The sequence below is a fragment of the Tinamus guttatus genome, unplaced genomic scaffold, assembly GCF_059628265.1.
Source record: "Tinamus guttatus ecotype Peru unplaced genomic scaffold, ASM5962826v1 Tinamus_guttatus_pri_ptg000125l, whole genome shotgun sequence".
NCBI classification, from domain to species: Eukaryota; Metazoa; Chordata; class Aves; order Tinamiformes; family Tinamidae; genus Tinamus; species Tinamus guttatus.
Genome location: NW_028288659.1, coordinates 5,024,046 through 5,048,460, shown reverse-complemented (window position 1 = coordinate 5,048,460; position 24,415 = coordinate 5,024,046). Strand labels below are relative to the sequence as shown.

The 24,415-nt window shown below is 41.7% G+C and overlaps 1 protein-coding gene across 1 annotated transcript in view; it reads left to right on the top strand.

The window, feature by feature from the left end:
* TMEM178B (transmembrane protein 178B) overlaps window positions 1–24,415 on the top strand; it is a 209,835-nt gene that overhangs the window by 41,610 nt on the left and 143,810 nt on the right. The window contains exon 2 of the mRNA XM_088521648.1: window positions 19,306–19,419. Coding sequence (XP_088377774.1) covers window positions 19,306–19,419 — 114 coding nt within the window. The remainder of the gene's footprint in view (window positions 1–19,305; window positions 19,420–24,415) is intronic.

Below are 24,415 nucleotides of genomic sequence, written 5' to 3'. Positions count from 1 at the left end.
CTCCAACCACAGTATACTTTCATGGATCAGAAAAACAGAGAGGCTTATAAACCAAGGGAAATATAAACATCACACTACATCAAGAACTGGTACTTGGTGAGGAAGAGGACATGAAAAGAAGGAATATTAAAACCTGAAAACCTATAGCACTGCTTTTAAATATATGAAAGAAATGGGCAATCACCTTGAAATGGGATTGGACTTCTTACCAAAGTACCATAGGGAAAGAAACCGGGACAAGCCATGTCCACTCCCTGAAATGCCACTCAGCCATGGGCAGCTGTGTGATAGCTTTGTAATGTAGTGCTTTAGCTGTCTGTGGCCTGTGAGTTCTCTATTCGAAGCTTTAATTCTCACAGAATGAGATTTTGTTTTGTCTTCGTGGTTGATGGTTACCTAAGAAATACAAAAGGTTCTTCTTGGGGAAGAGGTTTAGTCGCGCCAGAGATACATATTGGAAATAAGAGCAACGTAGAGGGACAGCAAACTGCTAATGGTGCTGCCTTTTTTTTCTCCCTGCTCTCTTTAAAATAACACCCTTTGATCTCCAGATGAAGCAGCTAGCACAACAGTTCATGTTGATTCATATCACTCAATCATCAAACAATCCACTCTGCTTCTGTAAAGAACATTAGTTCAGCAGCCCTGACAGAGTGTCGATAGAAGTTAATTTTAACGGTAATTCAGAGCTTGCCTTTTTTTTTCCTCTCTTAAAAGGCTTTTATGCATATTTCGTATTGCTAATTCATTTCACAATAATCTCCTGTAAGTTAATGCCAAATAATGCAGTCCACACTAAACTTATTTTTCTGGAATAGGGAGATGCTATTTCCCTGTCCCTTATACTCATGACTTTAACAACCCATGACATCTGCTGGCTTATGTAGCTCAAAGAGGCTAAATGCAGAGCTAAGGAGCTGAAGGCAAAACCAGTGAAGGAGATGGCTGCATGTATGTTTTCATTCTTTCTTTCTTTTTCTTTTTTTTCTTTCTTTAACCTTGCAACCTTACGGCAAGCTACATTTTTCTCCGGTCAGGTAATTCATGTCCCAGGAGTTGTCTTATCTGACAAGACAGAGCATGGAGCCTCTGGCAGGAGCATACTTGCACTTCCCAGTTGCTTTCCCTCTGACTGAAGCAGCCTAGCAGAACCCTAACCCTAATACAAGACACTCTCGGATCCATCCATCCTGCTGTCTTTTATGTAGCGTGGCAGAGCAGTTCAGTGCCTGTGTCAACAGCTTGTAGGTCTTGCTCAGGACTATCTGACATCTCTGATGCAGCACAGCTGTCTTGCAGGAATCCCTCCATGCCTGCTGGTTGACAAGGCATGTTGCTTGTTCGCAGGGTACTCGAGTGAATATCCCTGTCCTTTCTAACAGTGCTTTGGGGATCCAGTAGTCATCAGCATTGTCCAGATAGAAGTAATGGACTATCCATCTGGGATAGTTTCTGGAAAAAAAAATCTCTTGCTAAATCTCCTGTTAAGTATCTGTCATGACAGATATTTGCTCCTCTCACAGAAGTGAGATGTCATCCTTCAGATGTGATGCACATGACAGCACTCTTAATTCACTTCCTGGGATGAGGAGTGGTTAAGAGAAAAGCATGCACAGCTTGGCACCTGGGGCAGCACCTGGCTCTCTCGTTCTGCAGTGCCAGTGGTGAGGAGCTACTGAGCTGTCTAGTGTTGAAATGCTTCAAGTGCTGCACTGCTTCCTGGGCTCATGTGAAATCACCTTGCAGTAAAGCCCTTTCCTGATTTTGCTGGACTTTCTCATGACAAGGGATTGGGACTACAAGTGATCAAAAACCTTGGAGTCAATTTACTAATTGGACAAAGCCCATTACTGAAAAGGCATGGGACTTCAGTTTCAAGATCAAATAACACGAGGGCACAGTGGCTCTCAAAGAAGGCTGCAGAGGCCGTCTGCAGCTTACAAGACCGTATACAACTTTCCCAGGGGACTCCAAGAATCTACTCTCAGTTCCTCTTAGGGTATGAGAAGCAGGATCCCCTAAACAACCAAGATGTTTTCAAACTGTGTTTCCTGCACTCATAACATGAAAAATAAAATTACAGGCTTGTCCTCAAGGGAAAACTCTCTTGTGGTTGGAAAGGTGTAGATATGGTTGAGTATAATGAGACTGCTTCTCTTGGTTATCTCTTTCCTCAGACCTTGAATATAAGTAATAGTAATGTATGCCACTGTTTTCCTTCGCTTTTTTCAACCCTGCCCCAGGTAAACATTTAGTTTATTAGGTGTAGTACTGGAAGCATGTAGAGGTACTTGAAACCTTTCTAAAATGGGAAAGCATTTGGGCTTGGGATGTTTTTTACTTTATGATTTTTACAGCACCTGGCCTAATGGGGACCTGTTCCAAGACTGAGACTCTTAGGCATTACCACATCACTGCTGAAATACAGTAGAAATATCAGTAAGTCTGGAGAAAATCTAAGTGGAAAATGAAGGCATTTTATTTCCTGCTCCTTTGTTTTGGTAATAACCTAAACGTTCTTAAATGCTAAGGTTTGTATAACGTGGGATTCTACTGGGAATATTTTTCTTTAAAAGTAATTTATTGGCATGTAATTTATTTTTTTGGCATGTAATTTCATAGCCACGTCCTTCTTCCATAGCTGAAAGGCTATGAATATTATTATATCTGTCCCTGCTTCGGACCAATTGGCTATTTGTAGGAAAGAAATTTTTTGGAGGCTGGGAAGTAATACCTAGAAATTTCTGGTTTGCAGGTGCTGGGGGCTTCTCCCTTTCTGGTTCCTTTTTGCTCTCACGGATTTTGGAAAAATCCTTATTAAATCTTTGGGATTCTATGTTGCTGAGGTAAATGTTCTTTAGTGTAATGCATTTTGAAGCACTGACATGCAGTCTTGGTCCTATGCATGCTTCTGGGAAAGACTTTTCTGTTGTGTTTTTGAGATCACATTCAAACATGTTCAAGTTGCTCCATTTTTGGCATCTCAAGATTGGAGTAGTTTACCAAAACTGTGTCCTTGTACCTAGAATGGTTATGCCTGTACTTAGCAGTTATTGGCTGCAGATACCATCCAAAAAGCTGTTTAAGGTGTAATACCCACCATACTTTCAAGTGAATTAGAGCTGTAAGAGAATGTTGTCAATAACAATCTACTGCAGAAGTGGCACTATTTTGTTTTTAATTCTTCTTTCCTCTTCTTTCAGAGCTGTGTGCTTCTAGGCCCCTTTTCTTGCTATCTCGTACACACTGGCTCATCTGCAAGTGCTGTAATCCCCATCCTGTTAACCCTGTAAACTCGGGTTCTCTTTCCTCTAGGCACTGTGCTACTCATAAGTTTCTGGAGGAGGCCATGATAGTGTTGCTTCTTTATTTACTTAATTCCAGCAAGAAAGTCTATTAAATGAAAATTCAGGGCAATAACTTTTTTTCAATATGTTTTGCATTTGCCTTCACTCACCGAGTTTCCAGTGTGATGTGGGACCATCTTTATTTTGGTTCTCCTTCTGAACTCTTCCCATCCTGGGAGTATTACTGCATTCCAGCCATGCACCTGCCACCTTAATCTCTTGTACCCTTTGAGTTGTGCTGGGTTTGCAAGTTCTTTGCTGTAAGTAATTTGAATATAGTTTGCTCACTGACCCTGTACTGCAATCTCCTCCTAGTGCTGCATTTGACTTTTACTCCAGTAGCTGGAAGCTCTTATAAGATCAGCTTGCAGCCTTCTTTCCTTACTATGACTTTTTGTCACAATTGTTGTAATTAAACCTGATATTGCAAAACCCCAGGAGATATGAACAAAGATAATGGCATATTTTTATATGTTTGGATGTTTTCCAAATAATATGTTTCCCATTAAGTTGACGTGTTCTCTTTGTACCCTTATCAGAATGGCTGACGGCCCACTTGGGGGTATGTTAAGAATCATCCTGGATCTTCTTCACCTCATACTATAGTGTGTGAGTTGAAGCTTCATGCCTTTAAAGCCTCTGAGATGCTGAACGCATCCCCTGAACAAAAAGGGAAGAAAACTTGTTGGTGTGTGGGGGGAGTTGGTTAGCATCTGCCCAGTCCTTTTCCTAAGCCATGCTGTGATTTTAGTATAGGAATTCCATATTGTAGTAAGCTGCTGGTCCCAACTTTGACATGGGAAACCAAAAGAGTATTCACTGTCCATTGTTTTTACTGCTTTACCTTTAAATAGGATATTTGGAGGGGAAAATAGGTATGCTGTCTCTTAAATAATTTGCAGCTACTTTAATGATGGAGTAAGGTTTGTGTTTAGACATACTGCAAATGATTGAGCTGTCTACAAGCTAGTGAGCAAAAATGGGAAATGAAGACCTGATTTTTGAGAACATGTAGCTTAATACAGGGCAGCTATACTGTCATTTTTAAATGTTTTGATACCTTACGAAAAAATATTGTGCATGTGGCATGGTACCGCTTCTGTAGTAATTAGAATAGTAAGAATAGAATTAATACAAAGCAACAGTTCATAATAAAACCACTTGATTTCAGAATTAAGTGCACAGATAAATAGGAGCCAGAAGCACATAGGATGCTGAATGAAAATTAAATAACTTCTAAAACCAAACATTACAGCTAAAGAATCATTCTGACATTGTAAACAGAATTAGCAATTAGACGGGAGTGGGGTGTACAAAGTGGGAACAGCAGAAGTCCTCCAGGGCATAGGTTCTGTTCAATATATTATGGAGCATTCTGATTAGGAGCACCTCTGTCCTGTCTGGTGCTATGAGGTGCTACTGACACAAGCATTTATTAGAACTTAGACTAAGAACAAAGATTAAAAAAAAACATGTTGACAATGTCTGATTCAAAGACCACTTCCTTAGTCCTTTTTCTTCATATGCAAAGCTATGATATAAACTGAGTGAAATCCCAGTGTGGACTTCAAGCAATCTTTTGTAGCTGGAAAACAGTGTTAAGAAGTGCTTTCCTTCTGCTCCCTTCCTTTCTGTATGTTGACATTTTCTGGAATATGGTTGACCTCTCTGTCGGAGTGAGAATCATAAAGCAAGTCCTTGAATCAGCAAGGACTGAACAACATTTAGGTCTATAAAGCTCCACTGAGAGCCTACTGAGCTTTTAAATGTAAGGGCTGTGGGACAAGATGAATAGTGACACATTTTCAGATGCATTTTGGAAAACACTTTATGCTGTCATGAATACAGTTCTGTTTGCTAATGGTTAACTGTGTGTTTTAAAGCATCTCTTTCTAGAAGGATTCCTAATTTTATGCACATCAGAATCTGTCTTGCCCTGGCCAGCCAGAAAGTGTCTTACATGGCAATAAGTGGGAGATTTTCATACTGCGACCCTCTAATGTGATATCATGCTTCAAGAAGTGGTAGATTACTGGCATCAAATGACAAGAGTGTTTACACTTTGTGTTTACACTTTGTTTTGCCGTTCTGTAATATAACCTGGCCTGGCTACCACTACTTTTGTTTTCTATATTAAATGGCATATCTTATGTCATAGAATAATGTCACAAACCTTGATGAAGCCTTATCTTGGCTAAAACACTTGGAAGTTAGTTGCCTCTGGAATGTGGCTGCAGTGATATCCATACAAGGGCAATTACCTTTCATTGGCTTTATCCATTCTGAAGCACTTGTATTGCTCATTTGATGCAGAGCATCTGTAGCAGTGTTGAGAAACTAGTCCTGAATTGCCAACCTAAACACACTTGTGAGTGCAGCCAGAACTTTCTGCTAGCAGCAAATGCTATGATAATTCACTTTTGGTGAATTACTAACAGGCGCACATTATCTAAGCCTTCTTGACACAGGGCATATGATGGCATTGCAAAGCTTGTTGGGTAGATAAGGGCACAAACTAGTCATTTGAAGAAATACTTTTTTTGATCACATCCTCCACCTTTCCATTTCAAATTCTTCAAAAATCATTTTGACCTGCAAAAAGAAACCACTTATGATTTCAGACAGTTGAAGAGAGATTAACAATATCAGTGTCTCTCGGGTCTTAAAATGACCAAGCTGTGCTTTGCCTTGTCTTGGATTTCATAGTGTATTTGCCAGATCTTTTTTCACCATCTTTACCTTCTGCTCCCTTCATCTCTAGTTGTACCATTCATTCACCAGTTAATACTTTATGCAAGAACAATTTGGAGAATGGCTTTATAGGGAAACAGCACAGTCATAACATGAAACTCCTTACCTTGGATTCCTTTTACAGACCTCCTTTATAATTTCATAATCTCTACTCACCAGGAAACAATTCCAGGGTTTATTTCAAGGTGACTTTAGTGTGTCCATCAGGCTGTGTTACATGAGTAGAGATTTAGTTCCTAGAGCCCATGGGACAAGAGATACTATCAGCCTGATGGAGAGACCATGCCCTTCTTGGGAATGATCTTATCTTCCAGTTTACTATGCATGTACATTTCACTGTAGGATTCTTTTTTTTCTTTCTTTTTTTTTTTTTTTTTTTTTGAGAATACTCTGCACTAAATGATGTCTGGAAGATGCCTCTCAACAACACTGCCCTAACACTTACTAGAATAACTAGAATTGGGACAGAACAAAGAATGGTAGTGAATTTTAGGGAATCCAGAAGGTAAGGACACTTACTATGAAAGAAGTCTTTGAATCAAAGAGAATATATTCAGTCTTTGGTTTGCAGTTTTAAAGACTTGGTAGACTCCTGAAGGGGGACAGGAACAGTCAGTCTGACTTATCAACAAAGAAGGTTACAGGCTCAGTGTGTAGTAGGTTGAAAGAGCAGATTATGGGCACAGTGCCAGGTTTCCTCCATACTCTATTCTTATGAATGGGGAAAAACACCTTGCTGAAAAGCTGATGCTGGATTGTTTCTACACCTCTTTCTTTGGTGTGCTAGTTGCCACCTATAGTTATTTTGGAAATGCCATTCCCTAATCCTCTAGTTTCCATAGCTATCTTTTGCTTAAAATGTGCAAAAGGGGATCCATACTAGCAGCGTTGTACTTTCTGAATGTTTTGTACAAACTAAGCCACCTTTTTCATGGCTATAATCATGAGTTTAGAAACTGTATCATAGTCTTGGCATATAAGCAAAATATATTTTTTTATGTGTCAGTTCTCAGGATGTTGGAAAAACAGGAAAGTTCTTCTAAAGACGAGTGTTTAGTCTGATTCCTGTGAGTACTTAACATGAAACCTGGAAAAACTTCATTCTCCTCTCTTTTACCCACTGCAACTTATGCTCAAGTGAAACCTGTGGAATTTCCCTCAAGAGCAGCTAGGGGACAAAATCATGCAAAAACATTGTCATACAGGCATATCGCATAATCAACAAATGTTTTTTGGGTAAGTGATCTTCTTGAGAGAGACTGCTTTAGGATACTGAGATTAAGTGTGATCTTCTGGGAGATGAGCTGAGACATTAATGCACATTGTAGTTCCCTAATGTGGACTGCAGAGCATATGAATGTTTTCTTGTAATGTTGTGATTTCAGCTATTTGAATGCTAGGTTGAAGTGCTGCAAGAACAGTTGCTGAGAATGTTCACCAGTTTGGTAATTTTGGAGCCAGCAGCTTATGTCCTCATCACTTTAGCAAAGAAGGAGGAGGACTTTGCATAGAAAGGCACATTTGCTTTGTGGACCAGCATATAAAAAGGCATCCTTAGATTTCACTGCGTGGGACTGCAAATTTCAATTGAACTTAGCAGTAGGGGAGGAGGAGTGAGGGATGGTCTGGGGGCCTGCTTCCTAAACATCCCTTTGAAATACTTTTCATAGCTTACTCGATTATATCAAGTTTCATAGCAGTATCTTGCAATAATTCTATTGGAGTTAGACGTACTTCGCTATAAAATCAATACTAACATGAGGGCAATCAGTCCTGACATACCAGTGTGGGAAGATCTGAACTGAGTTCAACAGGTAAAGGAATTGTGTGTAGGTACTAAGAAATAGGGAGAAAACTTAACCTGTAATCAGCTTTCTGACTGAAGCTGATAGTAATCATTGCTGTTGATAGAACTGCTATATGGAATCATATAGGTTCATAAAACAGTGATGGTAGCTTTCCATTGGGTGCTCCTAGAGAAACCTTTCCATGGCATTTTCCTTGGCTATGCAGCAGTGCTGAGATAATGCTTTGCTCTGTGAGCTCTTGGACTGCCAGTGAGGTCTTACTGGCACTTGCTGTCTCACTGACTTTTTATTGATCATTTAATTTCTGTCTCCAAACAAATAGGAGCAAATATTTTTCAGCCCTTTTAACCTCCTTAGTTTCTCATTTGTGCTCCGCTTGCTTCTCCCCTGTGGCCAGCCCAGTGCAAAGAGGTGGACAAAAAGATTAATAGAAGCAAGGAGATGCCTTCCTCTTCTCAAGTGCCCTGTGGCTTGGAGGCAGTTATTAATAGCTGAAATAAAAAAAAAAAAAGTGTTTCATAACCATCATCTTGCTCCAGCTTCCTTGCCAGCCCCCTTTTCTTGGTCCCTGGAGAGAAAGCGTGAGCTCATCATTTTCCAATGCAAATTCAGCTTTTGGTCTCATACTTGGATTCTCTTCTTACCATGGGTGGAATACTTATCCTTCTGCCAGCTGAATGCTTTAAGCAAGCTGCTGTTTGCTAGGATATGCACAGAGCATGTGGAGAGCAGGCCTGGCAAGAGCTGTTCAGGCACTTTCTCTTCCTCTACTCTGAAAATTTAACTGTCTGCTCGATGCATGCATAAGCCCCTGTACCTCTATCTTAACTCAGGTGGTAGTTGTAAAGGAAATTTAGACATTTCAGTGGACACAGAAGTGGAAATTAAAATGTAGGTGTTCTAGTCTGACGGAAGACAACTCTTTCAGAAGTCCTTGTGTAGAGTCTGATCAGCGAACAGCCCATATATGAAAAAGCTGGGAGGGGGTGTAGATCCATAAGCTTCGTGGATTGCCTCTATTACATGTGCCCTTTGGAATCTTTTTTTTTTTTTTTTTTTTCAGTCTTCTTGCATTTCTGGTGACCTAATGGATCACTACTGAAAAAGTGAGCTGACAGCTTTCGTGTCAGATGACATGGGAAGGATGGGAATGGCATATTATTATCTAGCAGCTTGTTTCTGTCTGGACATACGTATATATGACTTCCGCTGCTATTTGATTACACTGGATTTTTTTAAAGACTTTCTTGCAGGCTGACCGTTGTTTAGCAAATTTTCTTAAGATGGGATACCAAGAGTCTTTATTTGGAAATGAAATGAGCTTGACTGTAAAGGAAAAGTTGGAGAAAAGAGCAGAAAGGTATTACTCATCACTCCAAAGAAATCCTTGCTCACTTTCCTAATTAAAATCTGAGACATACATTTTGGTAATGTACTTGTTGGATACGTGCCATTTCAGGGATGGAATATTTATCTTACAAACATCTTATCTTTTCAGTGGCTGACAACTTACAGTGAATACAAGGGAGCTTTTCATTTAGGTAAAATGAAGGATCAGGTAATCTTAAGAGTATTCTGGAATTTGTGTTGGTCACTGTTTTCTGGTGGTCAGCAACACACCCACATGCAAAAAGCAAATGTTGGTAACACACTTTAGAGATCTAGCTATTGAAACATGCCTTAGTCACTGACTTGCTGGCATGCTTTTTGCATTTTACCCAGCTAGGAATTTATAAATGTATTTACAACCATACTATGTTAATACAGTTGACTGAATTGCCTTTTTAAGTAGAAAATTAGTTCTGAAGCAGATAATTTGGCAGGGAGCAGAACTACTTGTGAAACTTGATCTAACATGGCAGACAATTTCAGCTGGAAAAAAATATAGTTGAGAAAAGCGTCAGTGTTTCAGGACTCTCAAAATAAGCTTTTCTCATCTTTAACTGAAGATTTTCAAATTTTTGAAGTGTCAAAACCAGTTGCAGATATGTCTTGTTTTGTGCAAAACTTCTTGATCGATCTGGAGTCACTTTTTTCCTATTTTTGTTGAATCCTGCCCTACCCCTTCCCTCTCCCCACACCATTTTAAAAATTAACATTAAAAAAAACAACAACCACTCTCTACGTGTATTTATGAGCATGGCTAGCATGGGCATGTTAGGAAGCCAGGGGCCTCAGCACTTCCACCGCATCAGGAGTGAAGGAGTTGCAGCTCCACAGAAGCTGACTGAAGGTCTGTGTCTCTTGCTGTGGTACTGCTCATGGCATTGTGGTTGCTCCATACATTTTTCCAGCCTTGGAGATCAAGCTTCTAGGTGGATGGATGAAGAGTCTCTTCAGGCTGCTTTTCTAGACTTACGGTCACTTAGGGCTGAATTTCCTTTGGCAGCCCTAAGATGATTAACTGTAGAGACATAGCACTTAGCATGGGTTATATCTACATTTGCAAATAGTGTCGGACATGGGAGGTAGATTATAAAAATAAAAACAAAAATATATAAACAATTGGTGCTGAGGATCTGATCTGAATGTCAGATTCCTTCGGCACACTTTTGGCAGCATTACTTCAGACTAGCTGTGCTCTGGTCCTGTGAAATGAATTCCCATTAGCAGTTGGAGAACACAGAATCACAGAATGGTTGAGGTTGGAAGGGACCTCTAGAGATCATCTAGTCCAACCTCCCTGCTCAAGCAGGAAAACATCTAATTTCATTTTATTTATGAAGAATATGGACTGCTGCATGGTCTTACAGTACATGCTATGAACCAAAGCATGGTAAGTAAATGTGACATGATCACAGCAGCATTTTCAGAGGTGTACTCATGATGCAAGCTAAGCACTAGCATAGATATGCTTGTTCTCAACTGTATTTGATTCTTGGATCTGCAATTGGGGAAGGAGTTGTGTCACATCACTGAGATTGCAGGATCTTGTAAATGGTGTGAGAAAGCTGCTGCCTCCATTCTCTCGTAGAAATAGCAGCTAAGGGCTGCTACTTCTAGGAGATGCAGTAGCCAAATTTCCTTGCAGCCCTCAGCAAGCAGCAGCAGCAAGTACCAGAAGTTGTTCCACTTAATCTAGGACAAATAACAACAGAACCTGCTGTCAGAGCCAGCCAACTCAGGATGGTGCTGGAGCCAGCCAGGAACAAATATGATCTCCTGTTTGAAGTCTGGCCCATGCTGTGGCTGAAAAGCTATCTTGAGCTCCAGTAATTAGAACATTAGCTTCTATTTATGCATATGAGTTAATGAATATTCACCAGACATGTTGATTAAGGTGCTGTTATTTGCATATTATTTCTAGATTTTTTTTAGACCTTTACCCTTAGGTATTTTAGTATTCAGGGTTTTCATGTGGCATCAAGGGAAAACCTGATTAGATATTAGGAAAATATGCTCATAATCAAGGTGGTCAAATGTTGGGGCAGATTGTTCAGAGATGTGCATCTCTTTGTGAAGGCCTTGCCCGGTCAAGTTTTAAATGCCCTAAGCAATCTGAGCTGTCTTTAAATTTGGTCTTAACTTTGAAGCTGTCTGCTTTAAACAGGGGATTGGACCAGATGGCCTCTAGAGGGACCTTCCAACCAAAGTAATTCTACAATTCATGCAAAAGAATGCTCATACATTTCTGGCACTAAAATATTTATAGCTGGACAAAAATGTAACATACTTTCTCAGTTCATTTTACTCCAGAGGTAATGAAATAATCCTATTAAGTGTGTTGCAATACCTTCTAGTGAAGTCTTTGCCTTTATTACGAAAATATTGTCACTCATCATGAGTTCATTAACTAATCAACATATTGGATTGCAATTCTGTTGTAGTAGCTGGTCAAGATAGAGCCTAATTTCTCCTAGCTTTCTCCAGGGCTTAGTTTGACCAGTTAATGCATGCTGAAAATGTAACAACCTTGTCTATGCTAAGGATGCTTACACATGAGTTCTGGTGATTCATACAAAATGACTTAAGAGACTGGGGGCAGGACATACAGCTGAGGATAATCACTTCTTAAATTGTGCCAACCTAAATGGCCAGGACTGGTTTGAAGGCAGTATAAAATGTTAGCACAATTTAGCAATAAACTTTCTGCAGTGGAGAGGAGACTTTTAGAACTGAGCCCTAACAGGTGCATATACCACATGTAATTGGTTTGTGTAACCTGAGCCTGGCCTTAAATAGGATTACAGCCCCTGAAAACCTGACCGAAATGTTATGCTGAGAAAGACTTTAAATGATCTCTGTCCATATTCTACAAATGGTTTCATTGTCCTCAGAAAACCGGAGGCTAAATGATCACGCTGTGTCTTCTTTCTATTTAGTGTGGTTGTAGTCAGCCAGTGAGGGAGCAGTAACCAAACCATGGGTTTAAGGCAGTGTCTCATAGAGAAAGCAGTTTCTCAAAATGAATAGCAAATACATGAAGTTAATGCAGTTTGCAAGCCAGAGGCTAAGATTTTTTTTTCTTTTACTGGGAAATGTTTTTGTAGTAATTCTCAAAAACAGATTTGTAAAAATTAGAGCCAGCACAAATACAAAGGGTGAATTTTGTGGAATAAATTGTTTGCTATGAACAGTTCATCCGGAGGTATCTACAACACAGAGGAAGGAAAAGCTGCCTGGAGGTGGCCAAGTCTCAGAACATCTTTGTCAGTCTTTTAGAGGAAGCTCACAATATCAAATGCCTTGGCAGGTAACATAATAAAACAAATGATAGCTTTGCGCTTGGCTCCTTGTGAGAAATCATTGTAAGTACCACCGGAGAATGAGTATCAGATGGTTTCAGACCTTTGCGCATTAGAGAAACCAAGGCTTTCCTGTCATATCTGTGCTGGTCTGTTATGAAGTTTTGAATGACTGCCATAGTCCATCCAGAATAAATGAACTACTGTCTCTCCAAAGCTGTCTGAGTCCTGGTAGCTCTGACCTGAAGATTGCAGCAAAGAGTTTTAGTGGACGAGAAACTCTTGGGTACCTATGAGCCATGAAAGTTTACTCTCGGGAGCAAACGCAGGAGGAGGGATACCAGCTGTTTGATCTTCCTTTGCATTTGTTCACAGCCCTCTTCAGCTTGTGGTGGGAGAACAGTTTGGTCACCTGCATCACTAGCTAGTTTGAGGTCTCACTACTAAATCTCCCTCCTAGTTTTAGTTATACAGAGGGAGCAAAGTTTCACTGGCAACTGAGCTAAGATCCTTTGAAAAGGGAATAGAATGGAATTTCTCGAGATTTTTGGGTGATATTCCTGCTATAGCACAGTTCAAGAGTCTTTTTTGCCTTGTAATGAAGATGAGAGGGAAATACCATACAAGGTGATAGTTTGGAGCGGAACTTTAGCTACAGGAGGGGATCTGAGCAAGTAGCTGGATCTGTAAGAGGAATGGCATGGTCAATGCAGAGATTTAACTGCTCTGGATGATGCTAACTCTACTTTCCCTGTCTTCGTTTTACTTGGCATCTGAATTTTGCTGGAACAGGGATGCCAAACTCTGAGTTAAAGCTGCCTAATCCTTCCCAGTTTGAGAGCAGCTGTGCTGATGCTAGTGGAGCACCACGGAGTTTTGCTGTGAGCGTTTCTTGTTCCATCCTCCTGCTGATCTCTTTTCTGGCACTTCATCTGAGGACATCAGCCAGTTTTAGAACTTTGAGCAAAATTTTCCTTTTTGGGCAAGGAACACAGAATATACGGCACCTGTCAGTGGAGTAGCTCTGTGGTTACTTCATGTTTCTTGTGGGCAGCCATATGATACATTTGCTACTGCTGTGCATGCAAAAATACCTGCTCACTGATTTGCTCTACCAATACCGTTCCAAGTCAGTTGAGCTAAGTGCAGAGTTCACTAAGTTGCAGTTGGATTTGGTGTTTTCGAGATAGGATTGAAACCTGGAGGCACCTCCATAAGCTAGAGGACTGTCTAGGAGACCAGCAGTTCTGATCTCTGTCTGACTATCTCTGTTTTCCCTGGAGACTTCGGAACTGAATGCTTGAGGGGCTTGAAACTGGTTTTCTCAAAGCCATGTTTCCCTGCAGTGCAAATAAGGAAGTGTTACGAAGTTTGAGAACGCACTATAGACTCATCCTTTTGCTGATTTTTACTGGGAGACCCAGGCCAATGAAAGCCTTTTCTGTAAGTTTCAAAAGCTAATTCTCCCCTCTAGCCAAATATACGCTAATGAAATTGCATTAATTCACCAGAGTTGGTCTTCTCCATGTGTGAGAGCAGGTTTAGATCAGAAATGCGCACTTAAGTTCCAAGCAATAATTAACTTTATGTCAATTTGACCCACTGCCAATCTGAGGATCCCAGTAACAGGCTGCCTGCTTCAACCAAAAGCAATTGTGTAGATGAAGGCGATTGCATGTTCCTTTTGGCGGTCATTGGTTTTCTAGAGTCTGAAGTAACTTAAGTGCTGGAAATTAATAGAAGTCAGCTCTAAAATATCCTGAACTGCATTCCCTGGAGTGTATTACTTTGTGTTCACAGGAGAGTTTAATAGTCTAAAGCCAAAAGGGTCTATTAGATCAGGCAGGCCGACTTCTGGCATGTCATAGACAGTTACACTTAACCCATTTATCCCTTTAAGCCCAGTAGCTTGGATTAGACTGTACTATTGAGTCCTGTAACACTAAGATTCGTTAGAATTACCCATTTCAGCAGTGAGCCTGTGCTTGGTGCTTCAGAGGAGAATAAAAAACTTGGAGCGCTGTTTTCTGTCTAACCTGGGGGACTGTGTTGGACAAGGATCTGAAAAAAAAATCTCAGGTACAGGTGGATCTTCTGTACTGCTTCAGCACTCTGATCAGCCCTGTTTAGTGTGCCCTGTGGCCACCCTTGATACTTTAGAAAAAAGTAGTGGGAGAAACAGAAGGTGTCTACACTGAAAAATGCTTTCCCTATTGACACTTACAAGCTTTTGGCTGGAGTCATGATGCTAATTTGCTACTAGTCAGCATTTTGTGCAGAGGTGGAAACACTGTGTGGGGAAAAAATACTGTGGCTGGAAGGGAGATCATCGTGGATTTTACTATTCAAATATACTTGTACTTCAGCTACTGTTGAGGTAGTGCTGCTGCACTTGTACTCTTAGGTCTGGACAGACTTTAAACATCACTCTAATCCTCACTCAAAATCACCCCCTCTAATTCCTCAATCCTAACCCCTCACTCTAATCCCATAATCAGAATCCCTTGCTCTAATCCCTTGCTCTATAATTTGGATTGAGATACTGTGTTTTGAGGCTCTACCACATCTGCTTGTTTTACCAGCGTGTTACACTACACTACACTAAGCTATGGTACCTGGCTAGAACAGCAACCCCGTGCAGTGAGGCACACCACATGCTAAGTGTGCCTACAGCAAGTCGTGCTTTGGAGATAGATGTGTCCTATCACCTGACGTGCTGTTACAATCATGGATGACAGAGCTCAGTGCTCAACCCAGTAGCAGGTACTTTTCGGGAAACAACAGGCCATTTTTTTTGGAAACAACACCTAACCTAACCCCATTGCTACTTCTTCCAGTTTGGAGTGATGTTTGAAGGTGCAATACTGTAGATGGAAATCAGAATCAAGTTATAATCTGCACTTCTGTATACCTCCAGAAGCCATACAGTTTCAGTTGTCTCTTCCATTCCTTTAGTGGTTAAAAAAAGAGTCCAATAAAGGCACAGGTAACACTACAATGCTGCTATCTGGCAGCCAGATGTGAAGCTCAAGCATTCTGTAGTTTGCTTTTTTACAAACCAAGCCAAAAGAGCCGCTCTCCATAATCTATCAGCAATCCTGGTCAACAGGGGAGGTCCCAGATAAGGGAGAATTACAGACCTGTCAGCCTGACCTCAGTACTGGGCAAAGTTATGAAGCAGATCATCTTGAGGGTGATCACACAGCATGTGCATGACAACCAGGGGATCAGGCCCAACCAAAATGGGTTCATGAAAGGCAGGTCACCAACCTGATCTTCTATGACCAGGTGACCCACCTAGTGGCTGAGCGGAAGGCTGTGGATATGGTCTACGTAGGCTTCAGTAAGGCCTTTGACACAGTCTCCCACTGCCTTCTCCTGGAGAAGCTGGCAGCTCATGGCTTAGACAGGTGGACTCTTCTCTGGATGAGAAATTGGCTGGATGGCTGGACCCAGAGAGTGGTGGTGAATGGAGCTAAATCCAGCTGACAACCAGTTATAAGCAGTGATCCCCAGGGGCCAATGTTGTGGCCGGTCCTCTTTAATATCTTTGTCGATGACCTGGATGAGGGGATTGAGTGTGACCTCAGCAAGTTTGCAGATGATACCAAGCTAGGGGAAGAGTAGATCTACTTGAGGGTAGGAAGGCTCTGCAGAGGGATCTGGACAGGCTGGATTGAGGGGCTGAGACCAACTGCATGAGGTTCAACAAGGCCAAGTGCTGAGTCCTGCACTTGGGGCACAACAGCCCCCTGCAGCACTATAGGCTTGGGATAGTGGCTGGAGAGCTGTGCGGCAGGATAGGACTTGTGGGTGTTCAACAGCCAACTGAACATGAGCCAGCAGTGTGCCCAAGTGGCCAAGAAGGCCAACAGCATCCTGGCTGTTATCAGGAACAGTGCCCCAGCAGGACCAGGGAAGATCTTCCCTCTGTACTCGGCACTGGCGAGGCTGCACCTCGAATACTGTGTTCAGTTTTGGGCCCCTCACTATTAGAAAGATGTGGAAGTGCTGGAACATGTCCAAAGAAGGGCAACAAAGCTGGTGGTGAAGGGGCTGGAGCGCAGACCTTTTGAGGAGCAGTTGAGGGAGCTGGGATTATTTAGTCTGGAGAAGAGAGGCTCAGAGGAGACCTTATTGCTCTCTACAACTACCTGAAAGGAGGTTGTAGTGAAGCAGTGGTCGATCTCTTCTCCAGAATATCTACAGATAGGACAAGAGGAAATGGCCTCAAGTTGCGCCAGGTGAGGTTCAGGTTAGATATCAGGAAAAAAACTATTCAGGGAAAGAATGGTGAAGCATTGGAACAGATTGCCCAGGGAAATGGTGGAGTCACCGTCCCTGGCAGTGTTCAAGAAACATGTAGATGAGGCGATGAGGGGTATGGTTTAGCAGGCATGGTGTTATACGGTTGGACTCGATTATATGAAGTAGTGAAGAGTCCTCTGTGTTGCTAATAGGATTTATAGTAGGAATGGAAAGTTCTATAGACTTGGTTAGAAATTAGCCTCTTTACATGTCAGAGGAGGAGCTTTCTCTTGATTATTTTGTTCAAGAAATCCTATCCTGTAGGATATATATATATATGTGTGTGTAGGATTCTGTAGATTCTTATGTAGAATTTGAATACTCTGATAGGAATTTATATATATATATATATATATAGGTTATATCTCTTTCTTCCTTCTTTCTGTGCTATCTTATTTTGAATCTTGGCTCTCTGTTCCTGTCTCCTCTTCTAGATAAATCCTTTTTCTAGGCAGGTGTCCGATAATTTAAAGATTATTTTCTGACAAATAAGCATTTTCCATCTTCCTGCCAATGGTTCTGAATCATGAAAGCAGCTGAACAAAAGGAGGTAGGAAAACCAATATGAAGACATTAAGTTCATTACTGTGAAGGTTGCAATTTTGGGGGAGTGTGTGTGTGTGCGGGATTTAAAGCGCTCTTCATGTTGGGTTTCTTTTTTAAATACTATTCTTGGTTTGAAATTTTAATTCTGGGCGTACATTTGGTGCCCAGATGGTGCAGACTCACACAGAAGCCCATCACGCTGTCAGGGCAGGCGGATACATATGTAAATATTTTGCCTTTTTCCCCTATAATATTTGGCTTTGTCTAATCTAATTGCTGTCAAAGGCAGAATGTGAGGAACGCTCAAGAGAAGCAAACAATGAGGACCTTCAACGTGTGCACTGCCCTAAGTTTGGAAGACGCTAGCGGACTGGGATGTAACTAATAATTTAGTTGCTTTTTCCCCCTACACATTGCAAATTGATGGTGTATGCTCTAAATTCATGCTCAGTACTGTTTTACAAGCTGAGGCAGAAACCTGTATTTCTAGAGGTGTCAAAACATTTAATCCCTTGTAGCTTTAGAAGTAGGGCTCTTGACATTGTCTTTTCACTTTAGGATGACAGTGAGTGTTCTCTACCTGCCTCTTGGTATATCACTTTCTCATTCTTATTTATATATTTCATTGTTTCATTTAATTTATTCTATTGAGTGCCTCTCTTAATGTATTTTAATACATAAAAGCATTTCCAGCATAGTTGCCTTTCTGACCAGTAGTAGCTAGTACCAAACACTGTGGCCAACCACATTAAGGATGCCTGCTTATTTATTAAAGATCCAATCCGAAGTACCGTAACATTAATGCAGGACTGACTTTCATAATCTCTGAATGGGATCCTAACTGCTTAGTGAGTGTCTAACACAGCCAGTGTTAGTGAGGATGCTGGCAATGGGATCTAGGAAATCTTACTGTCTTTCCAGCAGTGAAAGACAGGTTGCACTCATAGGTTTCTGACCAGGTGCAAAACTTTGCCAGGATGGGATTTGTGGAAACCTCTGGCTATGCCAAACCCATTTGTTTAAAGACGTTAACTACAGAAATGGCAGCAGATCAGGGTTTAGTGGTAGAATTATTGCAGAGGAAGGAAAGTGGCTATGAAAGGAAAATGTAATGAACTGACCAGAAAACAGAGTATCAGCACATGATGCTTTTCTTTCATAGACTGCAGATGAAATCTTGTTTAAGAGGGAGAAAGGTTCCCAATTCCAGGCATTTGTGTTATAGACAGAGGTTCTTTGTTCAGGAGTGCCAAAACAGCCTGCTGTGAAAGTGTGTGGGTACCTTAGAGACACGTCGTAACCTGTCATGTATGCTGCTGTTAGTGCTGCTTCTCTGTGGCATGAAAGGGGGTCTGGAAAATCATTCTTTATAAATATAAATGATGTCTACTGTGCTGTGCTTTTATTACTGAAGGAAAGATCAAACATGTGTGCTTTGTGTATCTCCTGGAGTGCGGGCACTGAGATGCATTACTACAGGGTAAAATAGGATATGAATTTACAGTTTCTGCTAGATATATGCTAGTATCCATGCTGTTAGCTCACAGTCTAGGGAAAAAATTAAAGAAGGGGTAACTTATCTCATGTATATCTTGTGATAGCAGACACTTGGGCAGACACTGTGGAGACTTTAATGTGTCACAAGTTTGTATGAATTTACTGTACACGTAACTTGTGTCTGTGGGGCTGGTGTCTGCCATGGGCTGCAGACAGCATTGGCTGTCACAGTGGGTTGACAGTAGGGAGTGTTTTGCTCTCGGCCTTTGCTTTTGGTTGTTAAGTCCATCTGGTCTACAGCTGAGAAAACATGCTGCCTCCGTTTAACAGCACTTTCTCTCCTGTGCTTTTTGCCCTTCCCAGGAGCAATTGAGCGGTGCACGTACATCAAGTATCACTACTCCTCAGCAACCATTCCCAAGAACCTCACCTACAACATCACCAAGACAATCCGCCAGGATGAGTGGCATGCCTTGCGTAAGTGTTGCTGGGTTTTTTCTCCTTTCTTCTCATGTGTGGACTAATAGATGAGAACAGAGATTTTGGAAGGAGGCCCACTTAGAGCCCTTTTCTTGTACCATTAGTCTCTGTAGTAGTTTGACTGAATTGCTCTTAGGACCTAAGTTTTTGTGCTTTTGCACTGTTGAATAGAAAGTCTGTTGAAGCATGAGAAGGTGGTGGTGGGGAAGAAGCATTCATATGCAGAGATCAGTATTGAGTTAAATACAAAAATGAATAATAAAATCAATACCCTATTTTTTAATTCAATAGAATTCTGTGTATTTGAGTATATTTTTGAGTGCTTCATGCTGCTGCTGAGATTCCTGCTTCCAGCAGAATTCATTGGTGGCTTTTGCTGTAGAATATGTTGTCCTGCTGCCTGCAGCTCCTGAGTGAGAGTGGCATGAATTTCCTTTAAAGATCTAGCAAGAGATGTTGGTCCCTCTAAGGCACAAGGAAGTAACTTAGCCCTTAGTGATAACTCTAGCTGGTGGTCACCAACTAGTAGCACTTGCTGAAGCAACAAGATCTGACAGGGATGGAACTGCCTTGATATGTAGCTGGCCTTGAAGCTTTTCTTCCCTCTTATGGTCTTGGAGCTAGAGAAAGTTTTCACTAGTGAAGTGGAAGAGAGAGGATTTGAAAGGAAAGATGCCACTGCAAGTTCTGTTTGTTATTACACAGTCATGGAGACTGTCAGATGTCCTGAAGTCTCTGTCTCCATGTAAGCAATTAACAGCTCTTTGAAGTTGGCAGGAGTTGAGAGATGCTGATTCTGATGCAACTTCTTGAAAGGCAGTAGTGAGAAATAACTGCCCAAACTCTTCATGAGAAACAAGTAAGATCTTTGGTGTTTCCAAGGCTTTCAGCCCATGTTCCACTCCTGCTTTATGGCACTGTTGCTTTGAAATGTCCTTTTAAGCTCAGGAGGAGGAGATGTGATTATATAATTGACCTCTTGAGTTGCTAAAATCAGATCTGGTTTGAGACTTGGTCAGCGTGGTTGTAAGCCTGCCTGGTCAAACCTGGAATATTGAGTTTGCAGAAAGCTCATCTTATTTTAGGATTCATAGGACAGTAGAAGGTCTTTGGTTTATGCTCTTGGCTGTGTATATGAGCTTTGGATTTGCTGTCCCCACTGCCATGAGCAATGACAACTTTCCTGTACCTACCCTCTGCAAATCTCACTAGTTAATGTAGGAATTATTGTCTTAAATTCATCTTTATCTCAGCAATTACGCAGGTAAAGAGTGACCCTTCAGCTAAAGAGCCAGGCATATTGGCAATTACATTTCATCCCTCAGCGTGCACATTCCTCCATATAGCACCAAATTTGTGGGAGAGAGTGGCCAATGGAGCCTTCAGTAGTGCATTTGGTCGTCTCCAAAGTGGCAGTCTAGACACTGAGCTCACATTTACAATCTGATTTGGACGGAGGTATTTTCAAGGTGAGGTTGTTAATTTCCTCCCTGGGGAAGGTACACTGGACGTGTGGGTGTGCATGCAGATTTCTGACCCAGATTTTCTCACTATCATCTCATGAGTCAGAGAATTGTAGGTATATGTAGATAGAACTGAAGCGTGAATCTGGCTATCCCTGTAACGACAGGGAATGAGACAGCAAATACTTTGCTGAAGGTTTTTTTATTATTGTCTTCTGTCTAGAGCAGGTAGATGTTATGACTGTTTGATACATATAGGATTGGCCACTGGATGGTCTGGAGGCTGCCGCATTTGAGAACAAACTGAAGCTGTGTGGCTATTTCTGGTGTAGAGTTAAAGGTGGTTGTGGCTTGCTGTTTTCCTCTAAAACCTCTCAGTTCTGAAAGACAAGGGTAATAGCAATATTTTCAAATAGTGTTTTGGTTTTGGAAGAGGATGTTCTCACTTTAGAAAGCCTTTGGAATGGAGCACCAGCAGGGTACCACTGTGGGTTACCACTCTAAGTCTCATCAGAAAGTAATTTTAGTCCCTGTCCTATGGATGTATTTCTGTACCACCAGACTAGTTTCATTTAATGCTAGTGCTGAGGCATAATAGTGTTTATGAGTCAACAAGGTCAATATTTTCCTCTAAACAATTTCCTGTCCAGCATTTCCCTTTCAGTGAGTGTTTTTGCAGATGACAAAGGTGCTGGGCCCAGGCCTCCTGTCTTGCCCTGGGTAACCTCCTCGATCTGTAGTGTGAGAAGGAAAAGCCCTGGCAAGATGGAATCTTGGCATATTTCACAAGGGCGGGCTAGGTCCAGCTGGAGTATCTGGTCACGCTACTGAAGAATGCTGCTTCCAGGCTCGAGGCTAGCCATGCTCGGAAACACTTACGCTTCAGCCGAAGTCACTGTTGCCCTTCGACATCTCTTTATTTTCGTGGCGGTTATTTTGCTTGCTTAGTGCAGGAGAGCGAGCCGTTTGGGATAGGGAAGGTATGTTGCTGACTGATAGGCAGGACTGATGCTCCAGCACCTTCTTCTGACCTGCAGGAGTGAGTGAGGGGCAATTAATTTGAGGCTGAGGGACCCCCTGGCACCAGTCAGCTCAGGAAGGAGAGACTCCTCCAGTTGTGCTGTCAGCTGTGCTTGCACAACTCAGAGGAGTGGCTGGACTCAGAGAAATGGCTTGATCATTTTTGATTTTTGTCTCTTTTCATTCTATTTGACATTTTCAAGACGGACCCTTTACTCCGAATTGATTGCTTATGGCAGTGAAAGGCAGAGAAATAGGACTTCACTTGCTGCAATCACTTCCTCTCAACTATCTCTGGTTAAATAGGGATGGAGAGAAGGATGATTGTAGTGGTGCCAGCTCTGTCCTGTCAGGAGATAAATGTTCATCTAATTAGACAAAACGAACATCTACATGAAATGGGGAGGAAAAGGAAAGGAGATGGGAAAGAATGCTTTGTCCAACAACTTCTAGCATGAGGAACTGTCTCTTCATGGAAGAGGCCAGTATAGTGATATGATTGAGTTGCTGTGAGTCTATTTACCCTGGCACACTTTGGACCCAGCCTTGTGTGTGGCAACCATGTCCAGAGTTTTGGCTTCTGAAAAAAATGTTAAAAGCATTAGTGATGTTGCCAGAAACAGGGGTATAGTTTTTTTGTTTAATAAATCCTAAATAGGCTTTTTTCACCAGTGCCATGTGTTTAGTGCTATTCCGACAGTTTCACTGCCAATGTGCTAAAGACTTTTGTTCACAAAAGATGAATAAAGTAGTGGGTTGAGGTGTGTAATATGGGACAGGCATTGGGAGGAGCAAGAGGCATTTTTGGATGGCAGAGTAAGCATCTCAGTTAAATGCTTCTGCTTTAAGAAAAATTTCCGTAGAAAGGAAACTATGGTATTTTTTTCTCTTAACTCCACCTTCAGGAAACCATTGTCTGCTATATTGTGGTAAAGTATGTGAAAGGCTGTGCTTGCTTTGTAAGGCCATGGGCAAGGGGACTCTCTTCAGTCTAGCCTCTTCCAGGTTCCAGCAGTGCTGTTCCTCGGGGCTGCTTTGAAGAGCTGAACACTCAAAGCCTCCAGAGTATCTAGGCTGCAGGTTCGCTCCTTGCAGCAAAACCTGCCACCTGTTGGGTTTATGCAGTTCCAAACAGCTAGAAGTGTAGGAAGGCTGTCCCATTCTTCTACCAACAGGCTATTAGACACCCTAGGCGCTGCCTGCTGGGGCTTTTGAGACACTTCATTGTCTTGCTGGGAGGAAAACTAGGCATAGAAAATTATTTTATGAAGTCAGAAGTGCAGAAACGTGGAGGTCTGTGATGCTGTGAAACGATGAAAGGAGGGACTGTGGTACTATTTTTTAAAGTGATTTTATATATTTTTTTTTCTTTGCGTCTACCTTCTGTTTAGATGATATGTATCTTCATTCATTTTTACTGTTGAACATATTTGTATTTGCTGTTGGACTTCCGTGCGTCCATTCCTTTAAAATGATTTTTGACAAGAACACTTTTGCAGGTGCTACAGGACTCTGCTTAGACAAGACTCGGCCTGTTGCAGGCCAAGAGCTGCCCTGAGCCTCCAGCTGGGCTGAGGCCTGTTGGTGCCCATCCTCAGTCTTCCTCACTGTGGCTTTAATGAATGAAAGGGGACTGGTTCTCTGGGGTCTTCCCCGGTCGAGATAGGTGAAAAAAGTATTGCAGCATTAAAGCACTGGTAACAAGAAAGATGCTGGTATGTGTTGGAAAGAGGGACTTATTTTCTTGCTTGTGGAGAGCAAATCAAACCATTGCCTTTTCCCTTGCTCCTCCTGCTTTTTCCTCCTAACCGAAACAGGACTCATGCTGCATAATGCCCAGAGCCTCTCTATGCCAAAACTCTCTGACTTTTGAACTTTTACATGGAAGTCTCCAGATCCGAAGAGAGATGAAAAATTCTTCCTCTCCAAAAGCTTTTATTTTGGTGACTCACAAAGCCCATCATGCAACCTAGATATCTGTCTTGAGCCTGCTGTTTTCGTTTCCTCTCTCTATATTGCAAACCTGAATTTATACTTTGGATTAAACTTGGGCACAAAAGAGAAGGAATCTTCTGTTTGCATCCATTCTCTTCCAGCTCGCCATTGCCATCTAGGCCTCTGTCCTCCTCGGTGACGGGTGAGGACCTGCTTTGTGCCTGGGAACACGGAGCATGCGTTGGAGCTGGGCACAAAGTGACTGGAATTGCTATGGAAACTGATCTCCTCTTCCTGTGCAGTGTAGATGGAAATTATGTCAGCAGCCCGCTTTAAAGAGAACTGATTTGCAAATAAGGAGCTGATGCTTCCTGATAGGTGTGTAGAATTTTCTGGGTTTCAGAAACACTTCTTGTCTGGCACTGTATTATTATTATTTTTTTTTGTCTGTCTGCTGCCCCCCTGCTTGTCCTGTGGGATCACAGGTTGTTGGCACTGAATGTAGAGCTTTGATACGAGGAGCTGTATTGACAAGAGCAGAGGAACCAAGGCACTTTTGTGTGTTGATTGGAATA